Raw genomic sequence first — 25,199 nt, 5'->3', positions numbered from 1 at the left:
TTTGTAAATAGCAATAGTAATAATAATTCTCCTTATTCCTTCTTTTAAATTACAGTTCTTGCCCTTTGAGTCAAGTTCTCAATATCTTTCTCCTTTTTTAACTAAAAGAAAATACTGAATAATATCTGGTTTTCATCCTAAAACTGACTGGATGGTGTGTATAGCCATGCTAAATGCTGAGAATATAGGAAGGACAAGACCCAATTGATTCCGAACCAGGATATTGGCTTTTTTTTTTTTTTTTTGCCAATGACCTCTGAAGCCCATATTAAATTTTGCTCTGGTGGTAGATGTTGTTTTTATTCATTTCATAAACTATCTGTCCTTAAAAGGTTTCCCAGAATTGTGGCATACCCTATATGATTAGTGTAATTCTGGTGCCAGTTGAAGATCTTGTCTCTAACTAAGCCCTGCAGTTTCAGGACTGACAAGTTTCTATATAATAACAAGAAATAGAGCATGAACACCAGTAAGGAAACAGCAACAGGTAAAGACAGGTTTGCTTCAGAACATAAATCTGTATCATGCTTTAAGCCTACCCTGTGCTTAAAGTCAAGTTGTGTGGGTGTAGATTGTAGAAAAGTACAAAACCTTCCCTTCCATCCCTGGCATTGCCCCAGTCAAGATTTATATGCTGTCAGAGGCATATCCTCAACCAGTTGCAGATGACCCAAAGTCAGGCTAACGTGATATTTCCTTCTTGTGTCAGGAGGCTGCTGCCCTCTGGAGAGGTGGCCTATGACCCTTTCAATCCTCTAATCACATCCTAAATCTTCCTTCCGTGAAACCACCTGAAGAGAAGAAAGAGATACAGGGCTCTCATCAGTGTTCACAGGAATCCCCCTTTTTAAAGGTTAAACATTTGTTCTTGATACCCTGCTGTTCTCCAGCAGGTCTTCTCCTACCACATAGTTCCCTGGTGACACCTAAACGCAGCTTCAGAGGCAATGGAAGCTTCTTTAGCTTAGTTCTCCTTAGCGTTTCAGGGCCCCTGTAGACCCTGTGACCTGTATCTGAAGCCAGTGCTGGCTCTTCACTTTCTCCTGTGCAGTTTTGATCACTCCATGGCTTACACAAAGTGCTAGCTGATGATTTCACTTTGTGGTAATGTGGATAATGGAAGGGGAGGAAAACAGAATTGCATCCTGACCTGAGCTTGGTAATTGGAACAAATGTATGAATGTTTCCTCTGTGATGAGAAGAGTTGAATTTTCTATAACACTTGAGAAAAGAGGGACCTGCTTCTTCCTTACTTCTGCTATGACTGGGGTTGGAGAGTCCACATTCTGTGTACACTGAATATGTCTTAGTGACAGTCCATATCAGAGCTCGCACATTATCCTACCTCCTATCTCCTATCTCCTATCTCCTCATCAGGGTCCACACTCAGCAGATGTGAGGACTGCAACAAGCACAATAAATATTAATATCGACAATTAATTTTGACATAGCCTAAGATGAAAATATTGCTCTTTTATTTCCTTTAGCATCACTGACAGTTTGGCTCACAAATATTTTCCCTCAAATGTATGTCTATCATAAATCAATTCTACTTCACAAATTCCAAAGATAAAGAAAACAAATTTGGGGGGAACAAATTTTGTTCAATATAAAAAAAAAATCATCCCCTTTTGACTTGTTATTTTACTTGATTAGTGACATTAAAATGTAACCAGCCTCTGCAAAATTTAGTCATCAGAGCAATAGCTCCTTGTTGCCTAAGTGCTAGACTAGCATTTTCTATTTTCCTCTGTGGGAAGGAGGCAAGAGGCCATTTCACAATTTGGATAATCATAATTGGTGGCCTGTCAGTGTTAGTCAAATTGCAGAGTGAAGAGGTAGAGCTCCCAGCTTCTCTTTGAAATGAACTATATTGCTCTAAGTGTGTTTTTATCAAAGCATGTTCTGGGGCAACAGATCTGAAAACATAAACTTTATGTAGCATTATTCTTCCTTAGATATTTCCCTTTAATATGTTCTTTCTTTTTGAAGATAAAATAGAAGTACATAAAAGAGTTCTGGGAATAGGCAGCTATATGTCATAAACACCCTTCACTCCCCTGGCCCTGGGCCCCCGGCCCCCGAAATTTGGAAGTGATTTGATTGAAGTGATGACTGCCTTGATCTTGTTGGAATGCTCCTCCTCCTTCGTTGTCTTCTTCTCGCTCTGGGAGGCAACAACCCTGTTGTGGAGTCATTCGGGGAGGGAAAGAGGTATTTCAAGCAACCATGTTTTCCAAACACAAAATTGAGACACATGGCCTGACAGTGACATAATATTTGAAATAGGGACTGTGCTCAGAGATCCGGAACATATGGTTGAAAGGGTTTTCTTATAAAAAGCAACTATTAAGATAGTTTCTAGATTCTTATTCACAAAAGGCGCATTCCTCCATTCCTTTTATTTGCATTTAAAATATTACCCACAAATCAGAAGACTGACCAATTTCCCCTCAAACACGTCGCTTTGCCGGTGCTAGAAGCACCCTGTTGACTAGAAAGTTAAAGGCACAGCCATCAAGGAAGCAATGCAAACCAGACTGCCAAACATATTATGAATATATGGCTCTTCTTAAAAATGCTGGTTGGTTTTTCATACTGGAGTATTGACTAACTGTCTGTGTTTGATGTATGGTTTACCAGCCTGATGCCGACTTATGGTTAGAGCTTAACTTGTTAGTTCTGCTTTTGCAGCCAATTCAGAATAACTACAGATGCCTCGAGATATTAAAATTGACTGCTCAAATGGACTCAGTGTGGGGGTTTCATTGGTTTTAAATTGATAACAGCTGAAAGAGTGAATGATTAAAGTGTACATGGCATAGGACACAGCTCTTTCATAGGAATTCTTGTGAGCAAATTCCCTTCGTGTGGGAATTTTTTCTTTCTTTTTATATCACAGTTATTTCTAAGCAATCTTGGGTTAAAATTTTAAATTGCACAGGAACATTCAGGAGGCTGCAGATAAAATAATTCCTGAGAAACTGAGATACATTTTGATGAAGTGGGTTTCTATTCTGTGGGGAACATTTAAAGTTAAGTAGCATTCCATAAGGTGGTAATTGTATCTATTTCCCAGGCATTTGAGTTAAATAAGCTGCATAGGAAGCGTAAACTGTCAGAATAGAATGGTTGGAGTGTTGTGTACATCTCTTTCTTCAACTCACAAAAAACCAAAGCTCCAAAGTACCTTATCACAGATAAGTCAAACAAAGCCTCTGCTTTGCTTTCTGATTCTCCTGGGAACTGTTATTTGTTTTCATTATTTAAAAAGATGATCTGAGTGCTTTCTTCTTACACAGAAAAAAAAGAACACAAAAGAGAATTAACACAACTTTTTTCCCTCTTCCTCAAATCAGCAACATGTATAAAAAAGGTTTTATGAAAATGTACTTTCACAGTTTAATTGTAGCTTAGGGGGAAAGCCCAGTAAAGAATTCAGAGAAATTTAAAGAGGTTTACAAGAAAGAAATATCTGTTTACACACTCACTCTTCAACTTACATTTTCCCAAGAGTTCAGGGTCCTTACTATCCAATACTGTGATCTAACCCCATTCTCTTTTCAATTGTTTCTAGTATTTTACCTTTGATATTCCATGAAAAAATACTAGAAGTACTTTATATAGCTTATAGAGAACATCAATCTATAATAATAAAATTAGGTTAGAGTTTATTGAAGAAATATAAAGCTAAATATTATGTACCCATTTCACATATTAACTTTTAAATGAAAAACTAAAACATTGTGCCCAGCTAGCATATATCAAACATGTAGCAAATAGCAGCTGTTAATTACAATTAGTGGAATAAGAGATTTAGATGTTTGACAATAACCTTGATTGGTGAACACAAATTATATATATATATTCAGATAGGTAAGATAGTCAAATTATGAAGAATGCTCTAATTATGAAACAAAATAAGTCACATGTATTTCACCAGTATTTATAAGAAAATATGTTACATATTTACTGCTCACCCAAATTATAACCTGTGTAGCTGAACTAAGTCTTAAAATTACCTAACTTTGTGCCTTCCTGAGCTGCATGCAGCCATTGAATCATGCATTGTGTTGAGATGGATAACTGGTGCAGATAACCAGGTCAGAGGCTGCCTCAAGGATTGACATTTTCATAAGATCTATTTCCCTGAGAAATGTGAGAGCACAAGAGAAAAATTTTCATTCTCTTTCAACAGTTGTTGAGCTCCAATTTTTAATGATGTTCTTATCTACCCATATTAGACAGGAGGGAGATTTTAGAGGAGATGTCATCCAAGTTAAACACATGTGAGGGTCATTAACTTGAATATATCCCTCCTAACTTGCCCCTTTGAACTTGGAACTCAAACTCATAGGAGGAAAAGAAAAGATGGAGGCAGGAGCTGACTGGCCTCAGTTAACCTCACAGTGAAAGAATCTATCATGCAACCAGAGGCTGAGGAATAAGAAAGCAGATGGTCTGCAAATATCTTGAGGACATCTAAATACCTTCATATTCCAAATAATCTAAATTTCAGACAAGCTTTTACTCCCCCAGACTCCTTCATCATTTGTACCACTAACATACATTTATTTTCTGAACAGTAAAATACTGTGTTTACATCTTTTGTGACTCCACATTTTAAATGCATTGGGGCCTTGAGCATGTTACAGTTTTTCCATCTTAAAAAAGTAATTAGCACAGGAGCACATTCAATATTATGTAAGGAATTTGACAAGACCTCACTTAATATTTTTTTAGAAACAATTAACATGTCAAAAGAGGAAGTGAGGCCTCATTTTGGTTATAAATCTGTTTACATAATTACCAGTTGAAGAAGTCAAACATTTTAGGGAGGAGGAAAAAAGCAAGGTTAGGCCCTCTCTTCATCATTGAATTTCCAATGATGTCAAATTCTCTAGCATGTTTCCTTTATTCATGTACACACTTGCCTTGAGGCCCCTTTAATCAGAAAGATCGCAGATTTGTAGTGTGAGTGAATAATCTTGAAGAAAGGTAATATTGTCAGAAAAACACTTAATCATATGACAAGAGACAATTAAATCTGTGTCTGAGGTTATGTTTAACTCAAGATGCCACAGTAATATGGAGAAAATGTTTCAAGGGAGGCTATGTAGTTTAAGAATACATATGCAGTGCCATGTACCAGAGCACTACATCAGTAGATATGCCTGTCTCATGCTGTAGCATGGAGGACAGAATGGACAGCAGAAGCCCTGGTCAGGGAGCGGTGGCCTCAGAAGGGACTGGTGGACAGGAAGTGGATAGTGGGGGGAAAAGGAACTACAACCTTGATCCAGGACCAGAAGATAGAGAATAAATAGCCCATTCGAGATAGTTTGGGTGGTGGATATCATATCTGAGGAATTGTGGAGATGGTAGTAAATACTTTTGGGTAAAGTTTTAGTGGAAAACACTTTCCTGTGATAACCCAAAACCATCTGTTCCTACAATCCATTATTATAATCTGAGCACCACCGGAAGCCTAGAGGAAGCTTCTGTCTCCCAGATGCAATTCTCCAAGTCAAGAGTCTGAGAAGCTGCTGTGGGTTTGTGTTGAGCTGCAGTTTCACATACGGAACTGGAAAATGGACACTCATCTGAGATCTGCTACAAGGAGTCTGTACTTACCACTTTGGCACACCATCTGGAGGCTAGAAATGGTCTAGGCAGCCTCTGCAAAAGAAGGGTCCCAGTCTGTTGCCCCAATTATTTCCAGCCTAGAATCCTAGGCTCACAAAACATGTCATAAGAAACACAGCCCATTCTTGAGAAAAAGAGATACTCACACACAAAACTGTACTTAGTTTTATATCTTGGTTAAATGTATAAAGGATGTTTAAAATAATTAAACATATGAAAGACTATTTGCCACATTGGGTCTGGGTCCACATGGTGTGAAGTGAAAAGGTGGTGGTGACAAGCACCCCTGTGCTATTTGAAAGAGCTATATGTGTTGTATTTTTCTCAGGCCTACAGTGTATTGCAGTTGTTTAGCCATGAAGATCACCGAGTGTTGAAGTAGATTTGAAGTCTAGTCTTGGCTCTGCTACTTACCTGCTTTGTGAATTTGGTCAAGGAAATGAAATGTCTGACTTACTTTCTAGGAATTATAGGACTGTTGATACTATGCCAAGATCAAATAGTATAGTAAATTGTAACTATTAATTCTTATACACTACTCCTAATTCTACTCTTATTATGACATGGCATATTGCAAATGCTCCTTCTCCTGAAGGCAGAGTAGACTTCTGAAAATGGCTAAACAGATAATTATGGTGAGATTTTGTGACAATGCATTACTAAAGCCAACATTTTGAGCATTCTGTGTGCCTAGCACTGTGCTTGTTGCATTGCACACACTATCCAATAATAAGGATGCAGAAGTGTGTTTGCATTCCTTTATACTTCAATTGTTATTCATATTGCCTGCTAGTACATATTCTTTAAATAACTATGCTCTAAGAGGGTACAAAATTACATAAAGTAAAATCCCCCAAGTAATGAGCAAGGGAGATAAATGTACAACAAATATGACATAATATAGCAAATGTCTAATGTTTTAAGGGGCATTCAGGCCACAGATTACAAGTGGGAAAACTGTGGGAAAGGTAAAGTATCCGTTATGATCTTTAAACTGAATCTTGACTTAAATATTTGAACATGTGAGAAATGGGTGAGATGTTCAAGATGCACAGTTATGGGAAAGCAGGGGGGGACTGTGTTGTGAACAAAATGCAGAGGGCTTGATGAGAGTGCCTGTGGCAGATGTTTTGCATAGTGCCAGGATAAGGAGTTTTTACTTGATTTTAGAGGCAATTTCATTATTCACTCAGTACCCATTATTTTTATTATTTTGGCGAGCATTTATGGAGGATCTACCATCTGACAAGTGATAGGTCAGACACTGGGCCCACAAAGATGTATAAGATGTGACTCCTTTCAAAATGAGATACTCTAGCACTGCTTAGAAAAAAATAGTAAAAAAAAAACACTTCCAAATCCTGAAAAACTTGGCTTCACTGTAGTAGACCAATGGGAAGATATATAGAGTTAATGTTTATACTTAATTCCTAGCTCACCTCAACAGCCCATGGATGTGAAAGAAATAACCCTGACATAAAACACAAATATCACAAGTCATGGCTCCCACTTGTATTTCTGGAAGCCCCTGGAATGTACTGCATATGATGAGGACTGCCTGCCTCATGTTCATCTCCTTTATAGTGCATTGCCTCTAAACTGACCTAGGAAGACACCTCACCATGGCCATGAAGCCAGTATCTCCCGAGAGATGGCTGCCTCACTACCCAGGGGCAGTCCAGGAGCTTCTGAACTTACAAAACATTCCAGGTGCCAAGCAATGCTCCCATCCCTCTGGTTCCCGCTGCATTTCTCCATCCACTCTGTTGCCAGAGCAGATGGGAAGACTGCCCTTCTCCCCGGCCACCTGCATGTTAATTTAGGGCCTAAAGCAACAGCTCTTAGGCTCTGAATCTGACAAAGTGAGAAAAGAGTTTCTTTTCATTCTGTCTGAGGCTCTTTCCTCAACAGAAGTCATATCTACTCCCTGGGACTTATCTAGGACATATGTACCATTTTGCAACCTCTCAGAATTCTCTCTGGTCTCCATAAGCTCATAATTTATCTTAAATCGTGCTGTGTTTTGTTTTTGTTGTTTTTCTTCACCAACTAATATTGATGCTTTCAATTAGAAATCTGGGTGGTGAATGTCATTCTGCCAATTTGGTAGGCAGACCCAACTGAGATACTGCATTCCATCTTTATATGCGACCATCCCCCAGAAACGTAGGTCCTGCTAGTGGGAAAAGTAATGTAAGTGAAGAGTGTGCAATAAACACAGGAAATGTGCAATATGCACAGTGCATCTCACAGTTAGATACGACTTATTCAGTTCTGTGCGCAGCTTTGGGACAGGATAAGGTGTTTTAGAAATGTTATTGCGTAGTCACTTTCTACAATAAGGGCCTAAAATAGAGAAACACACAGTGTATTTGACTGGAGGCCCAAAAGAGACAAAATGTTTTTGAAAATGTGTGCAGTATGACCTCCCAATTTGGGTTTGTAACCCCTTCTCTCCAATTACATTCCTGGAAATGTTTTTTAGTTTCTTTGCATGGAGTAACCAGTGGACCACATTGTTCAGAGCAGCCCACGGGAATGAGCCAGCCTGCACAGAGCTCATACCACACCTCCACGGAGCTAGCTGACACTTCCACAGAACCACATGCTTCCCCAGCTCTTAATATGGTTTATTATAAAATCCTTTACCTGCCTCAAAGCACTTTTCATCAAAGCCGCTTTTAAGCTGAAGCTGAGGACTAAAGAATGCCTTTAACAGAATCCTGAAATAGCTTTTAACCCGAGGCTGAGAAGAGAAAGTGCTTTTAACCTAAAGTGCTTTCCTCTTAGGTACTTCAATGTGTGCCTAGCACTCAGCATTAGTGGCTATGAGAACACCCTTAAGACCCAAATGAAAGAGACTCCATTATAGATATTCAAGGCTGTTATATTAATATATTACAAGTAATATTTGAAATCATTAAGCCATTTTACTCCAACTAAATTTGAATCTTTTCTTATTGAACTATGCATTCATGCAAATAAATTGAAATCTTACCACCTGGGATACTCACAAATCTATGCTGCTATTAGGAAAAGTACCTTGTTCTTTCCTGGATTTTACTTAAATTTGAAGTGAGTCAAAATCCCCGCCCCCCCTCCACCCTAAAACAATCTTTCAACTTTTATCAATCACTGAATGACATTTCCAGCTTTAGTCCATACTCATTGAGCTAAAAAGGTAAATTAAATTATTCAGAATTAATTCAATCAATTATCTGAATAAATTGTATATATCAAGCTTTCTCTTTACACTTGTCACTCAAACAGAAATAAAGGTACTGATTTCATAGTAGTTTTAATCCCCCAGTGAAGTTCCTACTAAGTCAAGTAAGTAGGGAACCTAATCGGTAAGTTTTAACTTCAGAGAATTACAGTAAGTTATGTGATTGAACCATTACAGTAAGTTATGTGATTGAAGATATATTTTAAGAATATAAAGTGCACACAAATATGGGATAAGGTAGCAGAATTTGACATCTTTGAATGTTATCCCTCCTGCCTTTTTTTTAGTCCCCTCTGTAATTCTAATGAAAGGAAGACGGGCAACTGAAAAGCAGAAAATATTGTCAGCCGAAGCTCTAAATAATCAGTCTTTGCTAAATCAAATTTGGTCATGTTAATTATCCAAAATGCACTGATGCAAACTAAACTGAAACATATTGTTCTCATACTTGAGTGATCATGGAACAATCTTTAGATATACTAATCACTTTTTTTATACATTCTTTTCATTTATTCACTTATGCGTTCATTTGGCAACAAGAAGGGAATGAAATAGAATTTAAGAAAAATAAAAGAAATTACATTTATCTTGTTCTACTTTATAAAGTTTTCATCACCATGAACATTATTTTTTAACTTTCTGTACCTAAAAACTTATTCATGTCTACTCTTCCAGCTCAAAGTTACCGGCTCCATGAATTCATCCCTGTCTTCCTCATTCTGAATGAGTCCTCTCTTCTCTTTATCCTCAAAGTATAATTTTATTATTTCATTATATTAATACCTTCTAACTGGACTGTGAGCTATATCTGGTAGACCAGAGACCATCTTAGCTCTACTTCCTGAGATGTTACCTGGAACGAGGTAGAAAGGAATGGAAGCATGGCATGAAATCTTTCAGTGGTTTTAGAATTACTACGCATTTACAATACCTTTTTCCTCTTTGTAAACTCAGTGGGGACTACTTTGGTGGAGTATGCTCCACTCAGAATCTTCACTATGTTGGGCTTCTCTTATGTTAAGTCCTTCGAGTTCTCTTTTCTTTCTCCTTCTTAGACTGCTGGGCACTATTCAAATTTTCCAGGGTTGAAATAGTCCAGCCCTGTGGCTTTAAATTGCATTTGTAGGTTTTCCAAACTTAAACTGTCAGCTCCAAGCTTTAGACATGCAATTCAAGTGTCCATTTGACATTTCCTTGGATGTTTGGTAGACATCTCGCATCTACGCAGAGCAACCCTTGAGTCCCCAGCTCCCACAGGTTCTCTGCCTCAGAAAACATCACTGCCATGTGCCAGCTGGAGTCACCCTCCATTCTGCACAGTCTCTTCTACTTTTATCAGAAAATCCCACCTTAAAAACATATTACAAATTCAACCCCTTTTAGTCATTTCCTTTGTCAGTGCTCTTATCTAAGTACTATCATCTCTCCCTGAAATATTTTACCAGCCCCCAAACTGACCTCCCCACTTCTTTTCCAAATATAGTCTCTACATAGCAATTAAAAGGGTCATTTAAAAACATAAATCATATTATGTCACTCCCCTGCTCAATGATCTCCAATTAGAATAAAATTATACTTAATGTCCTTGCTGACCTGTAGGGTGTTACCTACTTTGACACCCCAGGCTATCCTTTCTGTTTTATCCTCAGTCATAGATTTTTTAAGTATTATATTTATTGGGGTGACATTGGTTAATAGGATAAGATAGATTTCAAGTGTCCATTTCCATGATACAAAATCTGTATATCCCACTGTGTGCCCACCACCACAGGGATCGGACCTAAACTGGCAGTCAGACATCCCTCTCACAATCCAGGACTGCCGGCTCCCAACCATTTGCCTGCCTGCCAGCATGATTGCCCCCTAACCGCTCCCCTGCCAGACTGATCACCCCTAACTGCTCTCTCCTGCAGGCTTGGTCACCCCCAATGCCCTCCCCTGCAGGCCTGTTGGCCTCCAACTGCCCTCCCCTGCTGGCCATCTTGTGGCGGCCATCTTGTGACCACATGGGGGTGGCCATCTTGTGCAAGGGTGTGGCGGTCAATTTGCATATTACCTCTTTATTATATAGGATAGTGCCCATCACTATCTGACATTATCTTCCATGTCAATGTGTTTATGTGTTTGTTTTCTCCATTTACATATAGACTTCGTGACGACCTTTTGGTCTATTCATTATTCCATCCCCAGCAGACATTGAAAAATACTCAAGGATAGATAGATTGAATGGATAGATAAAAAAAACTGCATGAAATATTCACTTGGTCAAACCATTCTCTATACTGTTGTGATTCAGAGTATATACATGTGTGGGAAGTGTGTGAGTATATGTGTTTATTTGTGTGTTGTGCTACTGGATAAGCAGAGGGAGGGGAAAGTATGGGACCAAGTTGCTGCCTAGAATAGATACAGAAAAATCTTATGCTCATTATTCCATTTGGGTTAATAAACTCTTCATTAAAGCTACAAATTCATTTCTGGCTGGTGGACTCACCAAAATGTCCATTATATTCATTGGGCCAAAACTGAATTGAGTTCTATTTCCATGAGAGTTTAGGAGCCTAGGAAAAGGGGCCAAGGGGTACTTCGTGAAAGTATTTTTTGGGATTTAGGGTGAAGTTGAGAATGGTGGAAACTGCTGGAAGCCTGAAATAGGAAGAAGGAGAAAAAATGGAAGGTGCTGAGGAAGAACTCTGCCATTCTGTCCAGGTGGCAGCTGGCCTGTCACTGACACTGGGCGGTTCTGGTGAAAGGATGCTCCTCCTGCAGCCAGCTGTCCAACTTTGATTGGAAGCTGCAGCCTACCCTTGTCTGGGGAGATCCTCTCCACAGTTTAGGCACATCTCTTCCAGTCTTTCCAGAGTACACATCATCACTGTCCACCAGGAGCTTTAAAATGTTAGGTTAGATGAGACACAAAACATGAATAAACATGTGGAGGGAAACTATATACAGATGTGTATCTATTTAGAACTTCTATTTATTTATATTCCAAGCTACTTAAAAGTTAAAATAATTAAGCTTTTTCCTGTACTTGCCTCTTATGAGAAAAGAACTCACAAGTAAACCAGGCAATGAGAGAGATTTACTTCCAGTATTTATTAGAGATTCAGCACATAATGAGCCCAATTTTTGAGACCTGTGTACCAAAAGAACAGTAGCTGATATATTTAATCAGTGCTCAAAGCACAGTAAGATGATGCAGTACCTTCTGAAGCATTTCTGAAGGTAGATTAAAATCATCAGTGTTTTAGCATTAGTCATGTTCTTCTGCATCCTAATTCAGAGGCATAAACCATCAGTAAACTATAGCACTTACTTAAATCACTCATTTCTTCAAAAATTCTTCATAAAGTTGTGGAATACTATCTGATTGATACTCATGGGAAATATTTCAAAGGAGAAAAGGGAAAGGTGGTGAGGATGGAAGTGGAAGAAATGAAGAAGAGTGAAAACAGGATTCCTTGATAGGCGGTCAGCTCTCTGAAGGAGCACTGACTGTCACTTAGAGTTTCGAATCAAGGGATGAATTCAGTTAAACTGCTGAAGTGATCCATGTTAAGAATATTATTTTTTCCTCCAGTACTACTGCCCCTCTCTAATGGGAAATTATCTGCCCATGTGTAGCATCTGGAGGGAGAAAATTTCCAACTGAATGCTACCTGCTATGGAGGCTACAGGGCTATATATATATATTTTCTCATCTCAACTGATTTTTAAACTTAATCTCAACCAACTGGGCATCCTCTACTGGAACTCCAAATCTTAGACATTGGATAAAATAGAAGTCATTGTGACAATGGAAGTAGCCTCCTGACCCAGCTCTCAGAGTTACAAGACAATTGCTGTATTTATTGCTTCTTATTTTATGAATCTCCTAAGCACCTTGGATTTTAAACATCTCAAAGACTGTTCCCCCAGACTTCAGTAATTTCTTTGACTAATTAATAAATTAATTTGAGTTCCCAGTAAATTATTTGAGCTTCCTTCCACTTCCCTTTCTCAATACCATTCAAATAAATTTCTCTGCTTATGATGGCCACAGTTTTGTTTGTTCTATTACAGTCAACAAAACATTCACAAATATACTTCATGACCAAAATAATTGCCTGGGGTGTGTGTGTGTGTGTGTGTGTGTGTGTGTGTGTGTGTGTGTGTGTTGTTTTAGATGCTTTGTTTTTCCTTTTTAAAATGTACTTAAGTAGTTGCCATGGCCCTCTGTCCTGAGAGCAGAATAACATCATTTTGAAAAGCATGTGGAGACTGTCTCCCTGGGTAAATGATGATAACACCGTCACATTATTTGAACATTTAACTGCTTCTATTGAGTACGTTTTCTCATAGTTTTGATTCATTTGGAATCTAACTGACAAAGATCCCATTACTGGGTGTTCTTTCCATAATTTGTCAAAAATATATAGCAGAGATGAGGGAGAATGAGGCTAATTTGTAATCTGGGAGACTTAACCTGGTTGTGCTGATGAACTAACTAAATCGGTCAAAAGTTTGAGAGCTTAAAGATTAAAAACCACCATTTCCTAGTTAAACTCAAATTCATTATGTAAACAACATGATTTATAAGTACAGTCATGTAAAAGGTCTATTTGTTTTTCTCACCAAAAGATGCTTTCAACAAAAAATTGCAGAAAATGGATTTTCTCCAACCAATGTGTTGTCTGCCACCCCTGGTATATGCGCTTGAAGCAGTATAGTAGAATGAAGATATAATGATCACACTAGCCAAGGCCAAAGCATTTGAAGAACATTCCAAAAATATTGGCACCCTAGCAAGAGGTGTTTGCTAAATACCAAGAGTTGTTAAGAGAGGAAGAAAGGATTACCAGTGAGCTACAGATGGGAATATAGGTGGGGAGTCGGGAGCTCAGGGTTTTCGGACTGCTCCCTTTTTTGGAATACCATAAGGAAGGGGGAGGCAGAAATACTCCTTAATGTTATACCAGGACAATAGGTATGCATGGACGTTTAGGGGGCAAATCTGGTTCATTTATGCTTGTGTCTCTCTGCCTTCCCCTTTCGAACTCTATTTTAAGATAGAAGGTTCTGTGGTTCAAACACATTTTCATAATTTAATGATTCTTCTTGGTTTATCAGACTCTGGACTGTATCAAATTTATGGATCAATGAAAATCCTACAACAGCCCTTAACATTGACAATGACATTTTAGCTAAATCTCTGTGATTTATTTTCTTTGGGTAGCATGTTTTACTTTGCAAAATCATTTCATGTGCAACATCATCTCCTGTAAGTTGTAAAATTCACCATTTTATGTTGAATGCTAATGTAGTCAATATTCTTTCAGTTGTAATTGATATAAACTTGTCCAAACTTCGAAAGTAAGAATGGAATTTATTGAACTACTAATTGAAAAGTTCAAGGGGGTAAAGGTAGTTTTAGACATGACAGGATCTAGGGGCAAAATGCTTTCAAATCTTTATCTTTTCTATTGCTCAGCTCTGTTTTCCACTGTGTTGGCTTAATTTTCCAGTGCATCCTTCCAGAAAGTGGCAACATAACGCAGATTCACATCCTCCTAGTTTACCAAAACCTATAGAAAAAAAGAGGGTCCCTCTTTCCCAACAGCACTAGACAAAGCCTCAGGATTTACTTGATAGATCTACCTGGACCATGTGTTCATGTCTGAACCAATTTCTGTGGCCAGGAAAATGAAATGCGCATCATCCCTGGAGAGGGAGGTAGTGGGGTCTACATTACTCAAAACAAATGGCAGAAAAATGAGAAAGGTCTCATCTCCAAAGGAAAACCAGGATGCTCTTACCAGAGGATAGATGAATAGTTAAGGAGCCAGCAAAACCAACAGATATCCACCATAGTTTTTCTAACCAGTGCTGTCTATAACCGTGGATCTCACTGAACTCTTTTGCCACCCCTGGCCCTTTCTATTGTGATTGTAAGCCTTCTCTTGAAACATTAGAGACAATGATTTGCCAATGTTTTAGGCAAGTTTATTTGGTTGCATTAAACAGAAATTCTCTCTAATTTCTAATGCACCTCATGACAAGAACACATGGTGCCTGGATTTAGGCATCAGAAAGTGAGGTGTTGAGGTGTATGTTCCATTCACCTCTCTGCAAATTAGTTCCTGCGCCCACTCACCCATTGCACATGGGCATCTCCCCAAATGGCGCCCCTGGTCTCCAGGGTCTAAGTCTAGTTCAGATCCCTGGAGTTACCTACCTTACTCTTCAGTATACCAATTCTAAATTCTTTGTATGGAGACGTGCACATGACAGCCTTTGATTCCAGCGGGTTCCGCTGGAGAGCTAAGTTCTTAGACACCAGAGCTATGCCTTCTTGGGTGAGTGTAGCCAGTTTAAAGAGAGGATAGAAGTGAGAAGAAAACTTTTGGCTCATCTGGTAACTGGCAAAAGCAAACATATTCCTTCTATCTAATGAAGTGCAATAAATCTAGGCTCCTTTCCCACCAGGGTGCTATTAGCAATCAGGGAGGGATAGTTTTTCACTGTGAGGAATTGCCTGCACTTGCCTGGACTCCCCAGTACGTGGCAGTAATGCACCTCCCCCATTGTAGCAACTGAAAATAGCTCCTCTTGTTGCACCTCACCCTTCAGAGCACTATGGCAATCAAAAATGCCCTGGAATGGAAATTCTTCCCTATTTACCCCAAGTCAAGATTTTTCCCCAAGTCCAGTCTTTCCTTATAATTAATTCACAGCACAAATCTTCTTAATAAAGGAGTCTCTTAGCTGTTTCTACATCCCCACTTTCTCTTTTTTTGTTTGTTTGTTTTAATTGTTTTATTGCTTAAAGTATTACAAAGAGTATTATGTATGTCTCCTTTTTTTTTCTCCCCTTGACCTTCCCCTAGCCTCCCATACCCCCCAGTGTCTTGTGTCCATTGGTTATGCTTCTATGCCTGCATACAAGTCCTTCGGTTGATCTCTTACACCCCCCTCCCCCAACAACCCTCCCCGGCCTTCCCGCTGTAGTTTGACAGTCTGTTCGATGTTGCTCTGTCTCTGTATCTATTTTTGTTCATCAGTTTATAATGGTCTTAATTATCCATAAATAAGTGAGATCATGTGGTATTTTTCTTTCATTGACTGTCTTATTTCACTTAGCATAATGCTCCCCAGTTCCATCCATGCTGCTGTAAATGGTAAGAATTCCTTCTTTTTTACAGCAGCATAGTAAGTGCCCATCAGCAGATGAATGGATTAGAAAACTGTGGTACAGCTACACGATGGAATACTATGCTATCCCACTTTCTCTTCAAACCTTGACCACAAGTATCTGCTTTTCACTTTCATTCTTCTACCAAAGCCATTTCGTTATGGTCATCAACAGCCTTTGAATTTCCAAAATCCAATGAGAACGTTTCATCTTTATCTCCCATCACCATTCTGCTGCATCTGAAATGCTTGTCTTAACTTAGAAATATCAATCTCACTATTTTCTAAACCATAATATTTTTACAACTCGGTCTCCTTCAAACAAACAAGAAATTTGAAAACCCTCTTTGCCTGATTGGTTGGTTCACTTCCTGCATCCAGTAAACAAAATCCCATGAATCACCCCTAATTTCTATGATCTGCAGTAGCTCTAAGCATCATATGATTTCATGTTGATGTTCAAAGCAGAAGAAAAAAGTGTCCTTACCTTTTTTATTTCTTTCATACAGACTGATGCTTTGTAGCTATAGACAAAAGACTCAATGTCTTTATGCTTCAGCTTCCTTTCCTCTAAAATCAAGATGATAGTATCTACTATGAAAGGGTTGGGAATTGGTATAAAGATTAAGTACGTTAGAATATATAAACTATTTTGAACTTTGCCTGGCTTGGTATAAGTGCACAATAAATCTTCACTACTATCATCACACACCCTTGCACTAGCACTAATCACATTGTAAGTGTTTGTGAGAGTTATTCTCCTCCCACCTCCACCCCCGTCCCCAGACTGTGGGAGATCATGCTTCATGCATCATTGCATTTTCTGTCTGCAGCACTGTGGCTGGTCCATAGTGGGCCTACAATACATAGTTGCTGAGTGAGTAGATTACTATCTGCATCCTTCATAGCACCCAGCACATGGTAGGTGCTCACGAAATATTCACTGACTTGAATTTGATAGAAATTAATTGATCTGGAGAGAATACAGACTAAGAAGTGCCATAATATTAGGTGAGGCATAATGAGTTTAAATTTTAAGATGAGAACAATTTCTTCTGAGGCTCTTCCTTGTGGTTGAATCTAAATCAGTGGTTCTCAACCTTCCTAATGCCGCGACCCTTTAATACAGTTCCTCATGTTGTGGTGACCCCCAATTTCATTGATACAAATTGAACATAATTAAAGCATAGTGATTAATCACAAAAAAACATGTAATTATATACGTGTTTTCCGATGGTCTGAGGCGACCCCTGTGAAAGGGTTGTTCGACCCCCAAAGGGGTCGCGACCCACAGGTTGAGAACCGCTGATCTAAACTGATGTATAATTCCACATTCTTAGCAAATTTAGAATTATTTTTTTCTATTTTCTTTCCAGTTTCAGTTTCCATATTCCAACAACTCTGTTTTTATTCTTACAGCATTGCTTAGATAACCAAAAAAACCCACAAAAAAACAAAACAGACTGTATCTGTTATCATCTTCATCAATTAGCTATTGCTGCGTAACGAACAAACACAAAATCTCAGTGGCATACAGCAAAAAACATCACTTCTCATGTGCCTGTGAGTGAGACAGATTAGGTCAGGCTTGTCTGAACAGCTTTGCTCCAAGCTGTAGATCGGACTGCCCTTGCCTCCTCATTGAGAATCAGCTTTTGTTCTGTGCCATATGTATTTATTCTGGAGTCCAGACTGAAGGGTCAAGTAGTTACCCAGGGAAGCTCTTGTCTGGGTCTTAGCAGAGAAGTAAGCAGGAAAGTAGAAGTCTGTATTGTATCTTAAGGTCTCAGTCTAGAAATGAAACATTATTATTTCTACTCACTCTGCACTGTCCAAGGCAAGTCATATGGCCACACCCAACATAAAGACATTGAGGAAGTAGAAGTTGCTGCTCTAGTGAGTCTCATGGCAAAGTATTTAAATATATACATCTAATTCAAGGAGATGAGCATTATGAAGAAATTTAAATTTACCACACCTCTTTCCTGATTCTGGTATTCATAACATCTTTCCTAGGCAATCAGATTAGCCTTTAAATAAGCTCCTTATATCTAATTTTCCACATGATTTGTGCCCCAGATTTTGTTATGAACCTTTTGGTTGCAGGCCATAGAATACCCAGTTATATTATCTCATATAACAAAAAGTCTAGAGCAGTGTTGGCAAACCTATGACACACGTGTCAGAGGTGACACGCGAACTCATTTTTTTGGTTGATTTTTCTTTATTAAATGGCATTTAAATATATAAAATAAATACCAAAAATATAAGTCGTTGTTTTACTATGGTTGCAAATATCAAAAAATTTCTATATGTGACACGGCACCAGAGTTAAGTTAGGGTTTTTCAAAATGCTGACATTCCGAGCTCAAAAGGTTCGCCATCACGGGTCTAGAGAATGTATTTCATGATTGGGTTGAAAGTTCAACAATGTCATTGAAGTCTCAGGTTTTTTGTAGATTTAGGTGTTGTTTTTATCATGTTATCTTTTGCTTGCAGGCTTGTTGCCTCATGGCTGCAAAATTGCTGCAATAGCTCCCAGCATCACATGATTTCAAAGCAGAGGAAAAAAAGAAAGTATCTTCATACACCCCTCTTCTTTTATCAGATAAAAAAATCTTCTCTTTTAGTTTTCTAAGTTTCTTCCCCTTATATTTCACTGTCCAAAACTATCTAATCACCCAAAGCTATAATGGAAGCAGCAGTCACTGGATAAAATTTCCAGGTGTTGTATTATGAGTAGACTCTAAAAATAAGAAGTTGGGAGGGAAATAGCATATATGTAAGAAATCAATGGTACCTGCACACTCTCAAATAATTTAAACTACCTGACTTAATATTTAAGATCCTTCATCAACACAATTTTTCTCCTTTGAAAGATTAATACATCAAGATTTGTCTAAATAAGAGAGGGTGAATGTTTCCCTCAGCACACTACATTCTTTCTATCATTCTTCCCATCGCTGATGTGTTCGATTTCCTCTCTCTGTCTTTCCCAAGTGCCCTTTGTCCCCTCGCTTAACTCTCCAGTTTAAGTCTTACTTAGTCTTGAGGATTCATCTCTTCTCTGGGAACTCTCCCATGGGGACTCAAGGCTGGTCTGATGCCCTGCCACATCCTCTCCTTGCATCTGTGCTTCCCCAGTTACTGGACTTTTCATGATGAAGTGTTTCTACCAGTTTATTTCTATGCTTCCTACTAGACAAGACATTTTTAGCGCATAAGTAACACGTCTTGGTTATTATATTACGCTGCCCTTCCTAGTTCCTGGCACAGAGCAGGCACTCAGGATTTTCATTTGCAAATAACTAAGTGAATTAAAGAGTAAATGCTCTAAAATGCTTTCATGTCTTCTGTATCTTCCTAACAAAAGAAGATTTCTCCACATTTTAATATACACTTTATAGAGAAATCTATTTTTCTTAAACAGCCCTCATCTTGCAAACATCTCCCCTGCCCACCACACACAAACCACATCTGCACTGAATGTCATGAAAATACCTATACTGCAGGACACCTTTCCTAGCACTTAGTATCTTTTCTGCCACCTCTTACGTTGTTTGGTTTATTATTTAAATACTCCTATTAATTCATATAAGATTATAAACTTCTTGATTTCTATTTTATCATCTAATATGCCTACCTCATTGCTATAATGATACAAGATAATAAATATTTGTGAACTTGATTTGGATTATGATTTTCATTAAAGGAGTTTATACTTTATAGCAATTATTTCTGATTATAAATCTAACCAAGGTAAATTATTCTATCTGAGGTTCTAGGTTATTTTTCTTAATATTTTATGTCATTCTTTCTTATGGTGGTGGCTCACTGTTTTTTAACATAACTTTATATTTTATTATTTTCCTCTCTGCACTAGGTTGAGGCATCTTGACCTTTCTGTCTCTTGAATAAAAAAAATGCACAGTTTCATATTGTAGTACATTAGTATTAGTTCTATAGCCTTAATCACTTCCCTCCCTGCTGGGTTGTCCCAACTTCAAGCCATCACTTTTCTTAAGAAATGAATGAAAATCATGACTTCCTTGAAGTTTCACCACATTCCATTTTGACTATCCCTTTGTAATAATATAGTATTTAGATTTCTATTATGCTGCATTTTATATTTTCTCCTCTATTCTGCTAAAGATAACTTTTAAATTCATTGAAAATCTCCACACATTATTCAGATGATGTCTTTCGGGCAATCATTCAATTAATTTTATTGAACTTCTAGTATATGCCGAACATTGTCTAGTTACTGGGATCCAATAATAAAAGAAGTAGGTATAGTTCTTACTTCCCTGAGCCTAACATTCTAAGCAAAATGAGCAACTGACCAGTAAATATATCACTGTAATATGTAAGGTGGGGAGAAGCGCTCTAAAAGAAGTAAGGCAGGGAAGTGACCTGGAGAGTTCCTGTTGGCAGGGCTTGCCAGTTTTTTAAAGAGTAAATAGGCTACAATCAGAAGGTGGCATTTAACCAGAGACCTAGAGCAATAGAGTTCCATGTAGAGGAAATAATAAGTGCAGAGTTCAGAGACAGATGTATGGACAAGGATCAGCAGTGTGGGCAGAGGGCTGTAGGCAAGTGATGCAGGGGAGAGGGGTAGCAAATGAAACCAATTAATGGGTGGGAGGCCTGGTCTTGAGCTGCCTTGTAAGTTGGGATAGGGAATTAGATTTCATTCTGAGCAGCTACTTGAAGCTACTAAATATTTGTTTCTATCAGTAATAAACATTTATGCTATTTTTTAAAGTTTTCAAATGGATATGTGGTATTGGTTGCACAACAAAATACATGCACTTAATGCCCTGTACGCTTAAAAATGGTTAGAATGGTACATTTTATGTTATGTATATTTGACCACAATTTCAAGTTCTATAGTTGAATTCTGTGGGCCAGAATCCGTGCAAAGCACTGGTGACTCTAAGAATACATGGATGATGCAGGCGCTCAGGGTCTACTCTGAGAAAATGTATTTCATATATTATAAATGTAAATACACAATGCAAGGTGGCATAAATCATGTTCTAAATGAGAGGGCTAGGCTAGGATTTCGTCCAGCGTGTTCTCGGAAACATTAGTCTCGAGAGATTCCCTTTGAAATTACCCGAATAAGTGTGGGAAATAGTGATTCTTCAGGCCCCTCATGGAGATTCCCAGGAGGCCTTGGCACATCGCAAGCTCTAAGACAAATATACATAAAAGAAAGTGGTTAACTTTGTTTAACCCGATGTTGCTAAACCATTTTGACCGCAGCCCTTTCCCCCACATCACCTATTAATATCCCAAGGAACTGATATTCCAGAGAACCTATGCTAATGGAGACACAAAGCTGAGATGAGAAGGATAGAGTTTGTGGAGAAAGTGCTCTTTGGGCTGAGCCCAAAAGAAAATGGGATACTTAGATTAGAGGAAGGGCATTTGAGGCAGAAGAAATGTTTAGAAATTTACTTCCAAGTTAAGTCTCCTGGCACTTGCCTCGTCAAATATCATTGAGCCACAGAATGAATTTTCTAAGTATACTGACAAAATCATAATTTTGATGATCATTGAAAAATTCTTCTAAAACATTCAAGACATCAGTTCATTAAGATTCATTATTTTGTAGAAGTTTACTTAATTCTCTCTCATTATTTTATAGACAACAAAGTTAAGCCCAGAGAGACTATAATTCACTCAGGCACCCCTACTTAATCATTGTTGGTTTTCTTTCTCTGGACCTGGGGTCCTGTTCTATAAGGGACAGAGTTATGGTCTTTGCATGCCTGCAATAGACACTCCGGAATTAAAGCAAAAAATTGATTCCTATGCAAGATGCAGATTCCATCATGCAGTGGATAAGGAAACAGAATCAAATTAAAGAACAACACAAGCTTGGATTTTAATGAAGCTCATCTTTGTTTCTTTTGCAGATCAAATTTTTGGCTCTCATCTGCACAAAGTGTGTGAACGTGAAAATTCCACAGTTCCGCGATTCGTAAAGCAATGCATTGAAGCTGTCGAAAAAAGAGGTGGGTAACTGCATATGCAGCCGTGTCTCCCCTTTGCTGCACACGACACAACCAATGCTCAAGTTCACAGTGCCACTTGATTTGCCTGGGAAGCTGTGCAGTAAAAACCTGACTTTTGTTAATCAGTTAACAGGATCACGTTTCTTATTAATTTCAGTTTGTTTTTACAATAGGGACATCAGTAATTCTCACTAATGTTCTTTTTTTTTAATATTTTGTCTGTCTGACATGTTGTTGATTCAATTGCAAACTTCTTGTTTTCAAGCCAGTGATAAAACATTCATAAAATATCAGCACTCCGAGTGTTAGAACCCTCCTAACATTCATGCTGGTAGACGTTGTGCCAGAACAATTTTTGGTAAGGCCCCAACATTACCCAAGTGAAGCAAATAGCATTTCTACTTGCAAACAGTGCTATTCCATCTCCCATGTGTTTCTGGTTCAGTCAGAATGCAGCTAACCGGTTTTCCTGGAACAATTAACAGACGCACCTCCAATGTTAAGATGACCTTTGATCCTCATATTTCAACATTCTGTTTTTCATCTGATATTATTCCATCTCACCGAGGGGAACAAAACAAAATCCAATTGACTCATCACTGCTATGCGAGTCGATCTGTGAGGTGTTTTTCCTTCAGACTATGACTTCATTCCTTCAAGGTCATTTTCCCTGGAAGATACATACAGTAGATGCAGAATCTCAAAAAAAAATGTATTATATAAAAATATGAAGCTTCATCACCATCTGTTACAAGTTTACAACATATCCCCAGGATCTGGGGGGATATATATCACGTAAAAGATAGAGGTGTTTTCAGAAAAAAGAATTGGTGAATCTATTCCCATTTTCAGCTCCCAATCTCTTCAAACAATAGAACCAAGGAGAAAAAATCTTTTCCAAGTTATCTGCTAGGACAAAGCTATTTTAATTCTCTCAGTGTTACCTGGCTTTATTATAGAAGCATAATAAAAATGGTCTGCAATTTCCAACTCCTGGAAATTCATACTTTAATTATAGTGTAAGGACAGCCTTGGGATCCTATTATTCCCATGTCAGTAGGGAATGGAGAATAACAAGAAGGGGACGAGTGGGTAGGGAAAGTGGATAAAGAGTGTGGCTTCGGGGAAAGCATATCAACACATCAGAGAGAACAGCAGAGAGTTCAGAGCGAGAGTAGAAAACAGTAAAAAGCAGAATGAACACGAGGAGAGATATCTGTGAGGAATGGAGTCAATTCGAGTTGAGAGAGAAATGCGTTTTTATTGCATGTTGCAATCTCATTTAATTTTGCAAGTACATATTTGAGGAATAAATATTATTTAATAAGTACTTAAAGCCAAAATGGATCACTGAAAATGTTATAATGTTATTATTGCCAATAGCTAAATAATCATTTTCAGGAAATCTTCATTCACTTATAAATACTCAGTACTGACGGTGTGAGCACTGTTATATTAGAGCAGAAATCCAAATGGGGCTTTGGGGGAACCTGTACCTAATAAGATGCGTGCACATATGAAAAAGGGCTCAGTACCTCTGTTTATGCGCATAACCCAGGCAAGATGACAGTTCTGCTAGGTACAGCCTTGTGGTGTGCAAATACCATAACACTGTAGAGTGGGAAATATCTGCCGATAGCCACTGTGTCATTTGTTCATGCCATTTTGTCGGACTTTTTTTAATAAAATAAGACAATGTTTTTGCTGACAGGAGCAATCATATATGGCATTATATTTCATTGCCTTGGTGTTTACTCTTAAAATGAATTTGTAGATCCAGTACTGAACAGGCACTAACAACACATATGATTATTAAAATAATTCCTAAGCGTTTTAATGAAACTCAAAGACCACAATTCCACAAAGAAGCTGATCATTCAGAGCACCTTGGCAGCATCAGTTTAAAGGAACTCTATGGAAATATTCAATAAAAACTCAGAGGCACGGGATCAACCTCTCACATCATTGCAAGATTTACAAGTGTGTACTTTTGATAATATTTTTCTACGATCATTTTGTTGGATTAATATTCTCACATTTATATGCCAATTCTATTTACTCAGAGTGCTGTTTTTACTAAATTCTGGCATCCAGCACCTTAGGACAGAAATAATTTATGTGAAGCTAAGTCCAATGTTTATGCAGGCTTCTGATGACATTTTATGCGGGGGCTGGTATTAGCAAGTAGCACGGAAGGTGCCAAGTCTCTGGGCACGGCTGGGGCTCAGCACATCTAGAGCCCTCTTTCTAATGGCCAGGTCCTCTCTCGGCCAAGATACTCAACTGCAGAGTCACGGGAAACACTTATGGACCAGTGATGGGAAAGGCACATTTCATGAGAACTGTGTTTACTCTCACAGTCTTAGGGAAATAAATGGCCTCAATACTCACTACAGTAGCACAAGGGTTGTTATAAAAAAAATTCTTTCCTTTCCATCTTTTTTCTTTAAGATTATTTCTTCACCTTAAAAAAAATCATCAATAAGCCCTAGCCGGTTTGGCTCAGTGGATAGAGCATCTGCCTGCGGACTCAAAGGTCCCAGGTTCCATTCCGGTCAAGGGCACGTACCTTGGTTGCAGGCACATCCCCAGTAGGAGGTGTGCAGGAGGCAGCTGATCGATGTTTCTCTCTCATCGATGTTTCTAACTCTCTATCTCTCTCCCTTCCTCTCTGTAAAAAAATCAATAAAATATATTTTTTAAAAAACATCAATAAACTGTAGATATATTTTTAAATGGTTTTCTAACCATTTATTCATTGATTTATCCATTTACCCACCCATTCATTCATTCATTCATTCAGTTAGTTACTTGCACTGGGGCAGAACCAAACTGCTCATGCTTCTGTAGTTTCCTTAGGGAAATTCTACCCAGTGCTTGGCACAAGATGCATCCCTGGTAAGGTGGTATTAGTTACATTTTAAATTTTGCATCTCTTGGACATGCCTAGAAGAAAATCTATTAGTGAGCCGAATGTAAACCAATTTAGCGAATAACTTGTTTAGTGTGTTTCCTTATCTTGGTTTAGTTTTTGCCATTCCTCTAAACCACCAGAGCATTTTTTTTTTCCCTCACCAGCGATTAGAACTGGATTAAAGTCCCTTCTGTGGTTTCTGACATTGTCTGCTCAG

The 25,199-nt window shown here is 38.3% G+C and overlaps 1 protein-coding gene across 1 annotated transcript in view; it reads left to right on the top strand.

The window, feature by feature from the left end:
- The window catches only part of ARHGAP15 (Rho GTPase activating protein 15), a 676,830-nt gene that overhangs the window by 410,534 nt on the left and 241,097 nt on the right, over nt 1–25,199 (top strand). The window contains exon 10 of the mRNA XM_081095909.1: nt 21,970–22,068. Coding sequence (XP_080952035.1) covers nt 21,970–22,068 — 99 coding nt within the window. The remainder of the gene's footprint in view (nt 1–21,969; nt 22,069–25,199) is intronic.

This window comes from Myotis nattereri, assembly GCF_964212035.1.
Source record: "Myotis nattereri genome assembly, chromosome: 7".
Classification (NCBI taxonomy): domain Eukaryota; kingdom Metazoa; phylum Chordata; class Mammalia; order Chiroptera; family Vespertilionidae; genus Myotis; species Myotis nattereri.
Note: the sequence above shows the minus strand (reverse complement) of the source record. Positions and strands in the feature narration are given on the sequence as shown.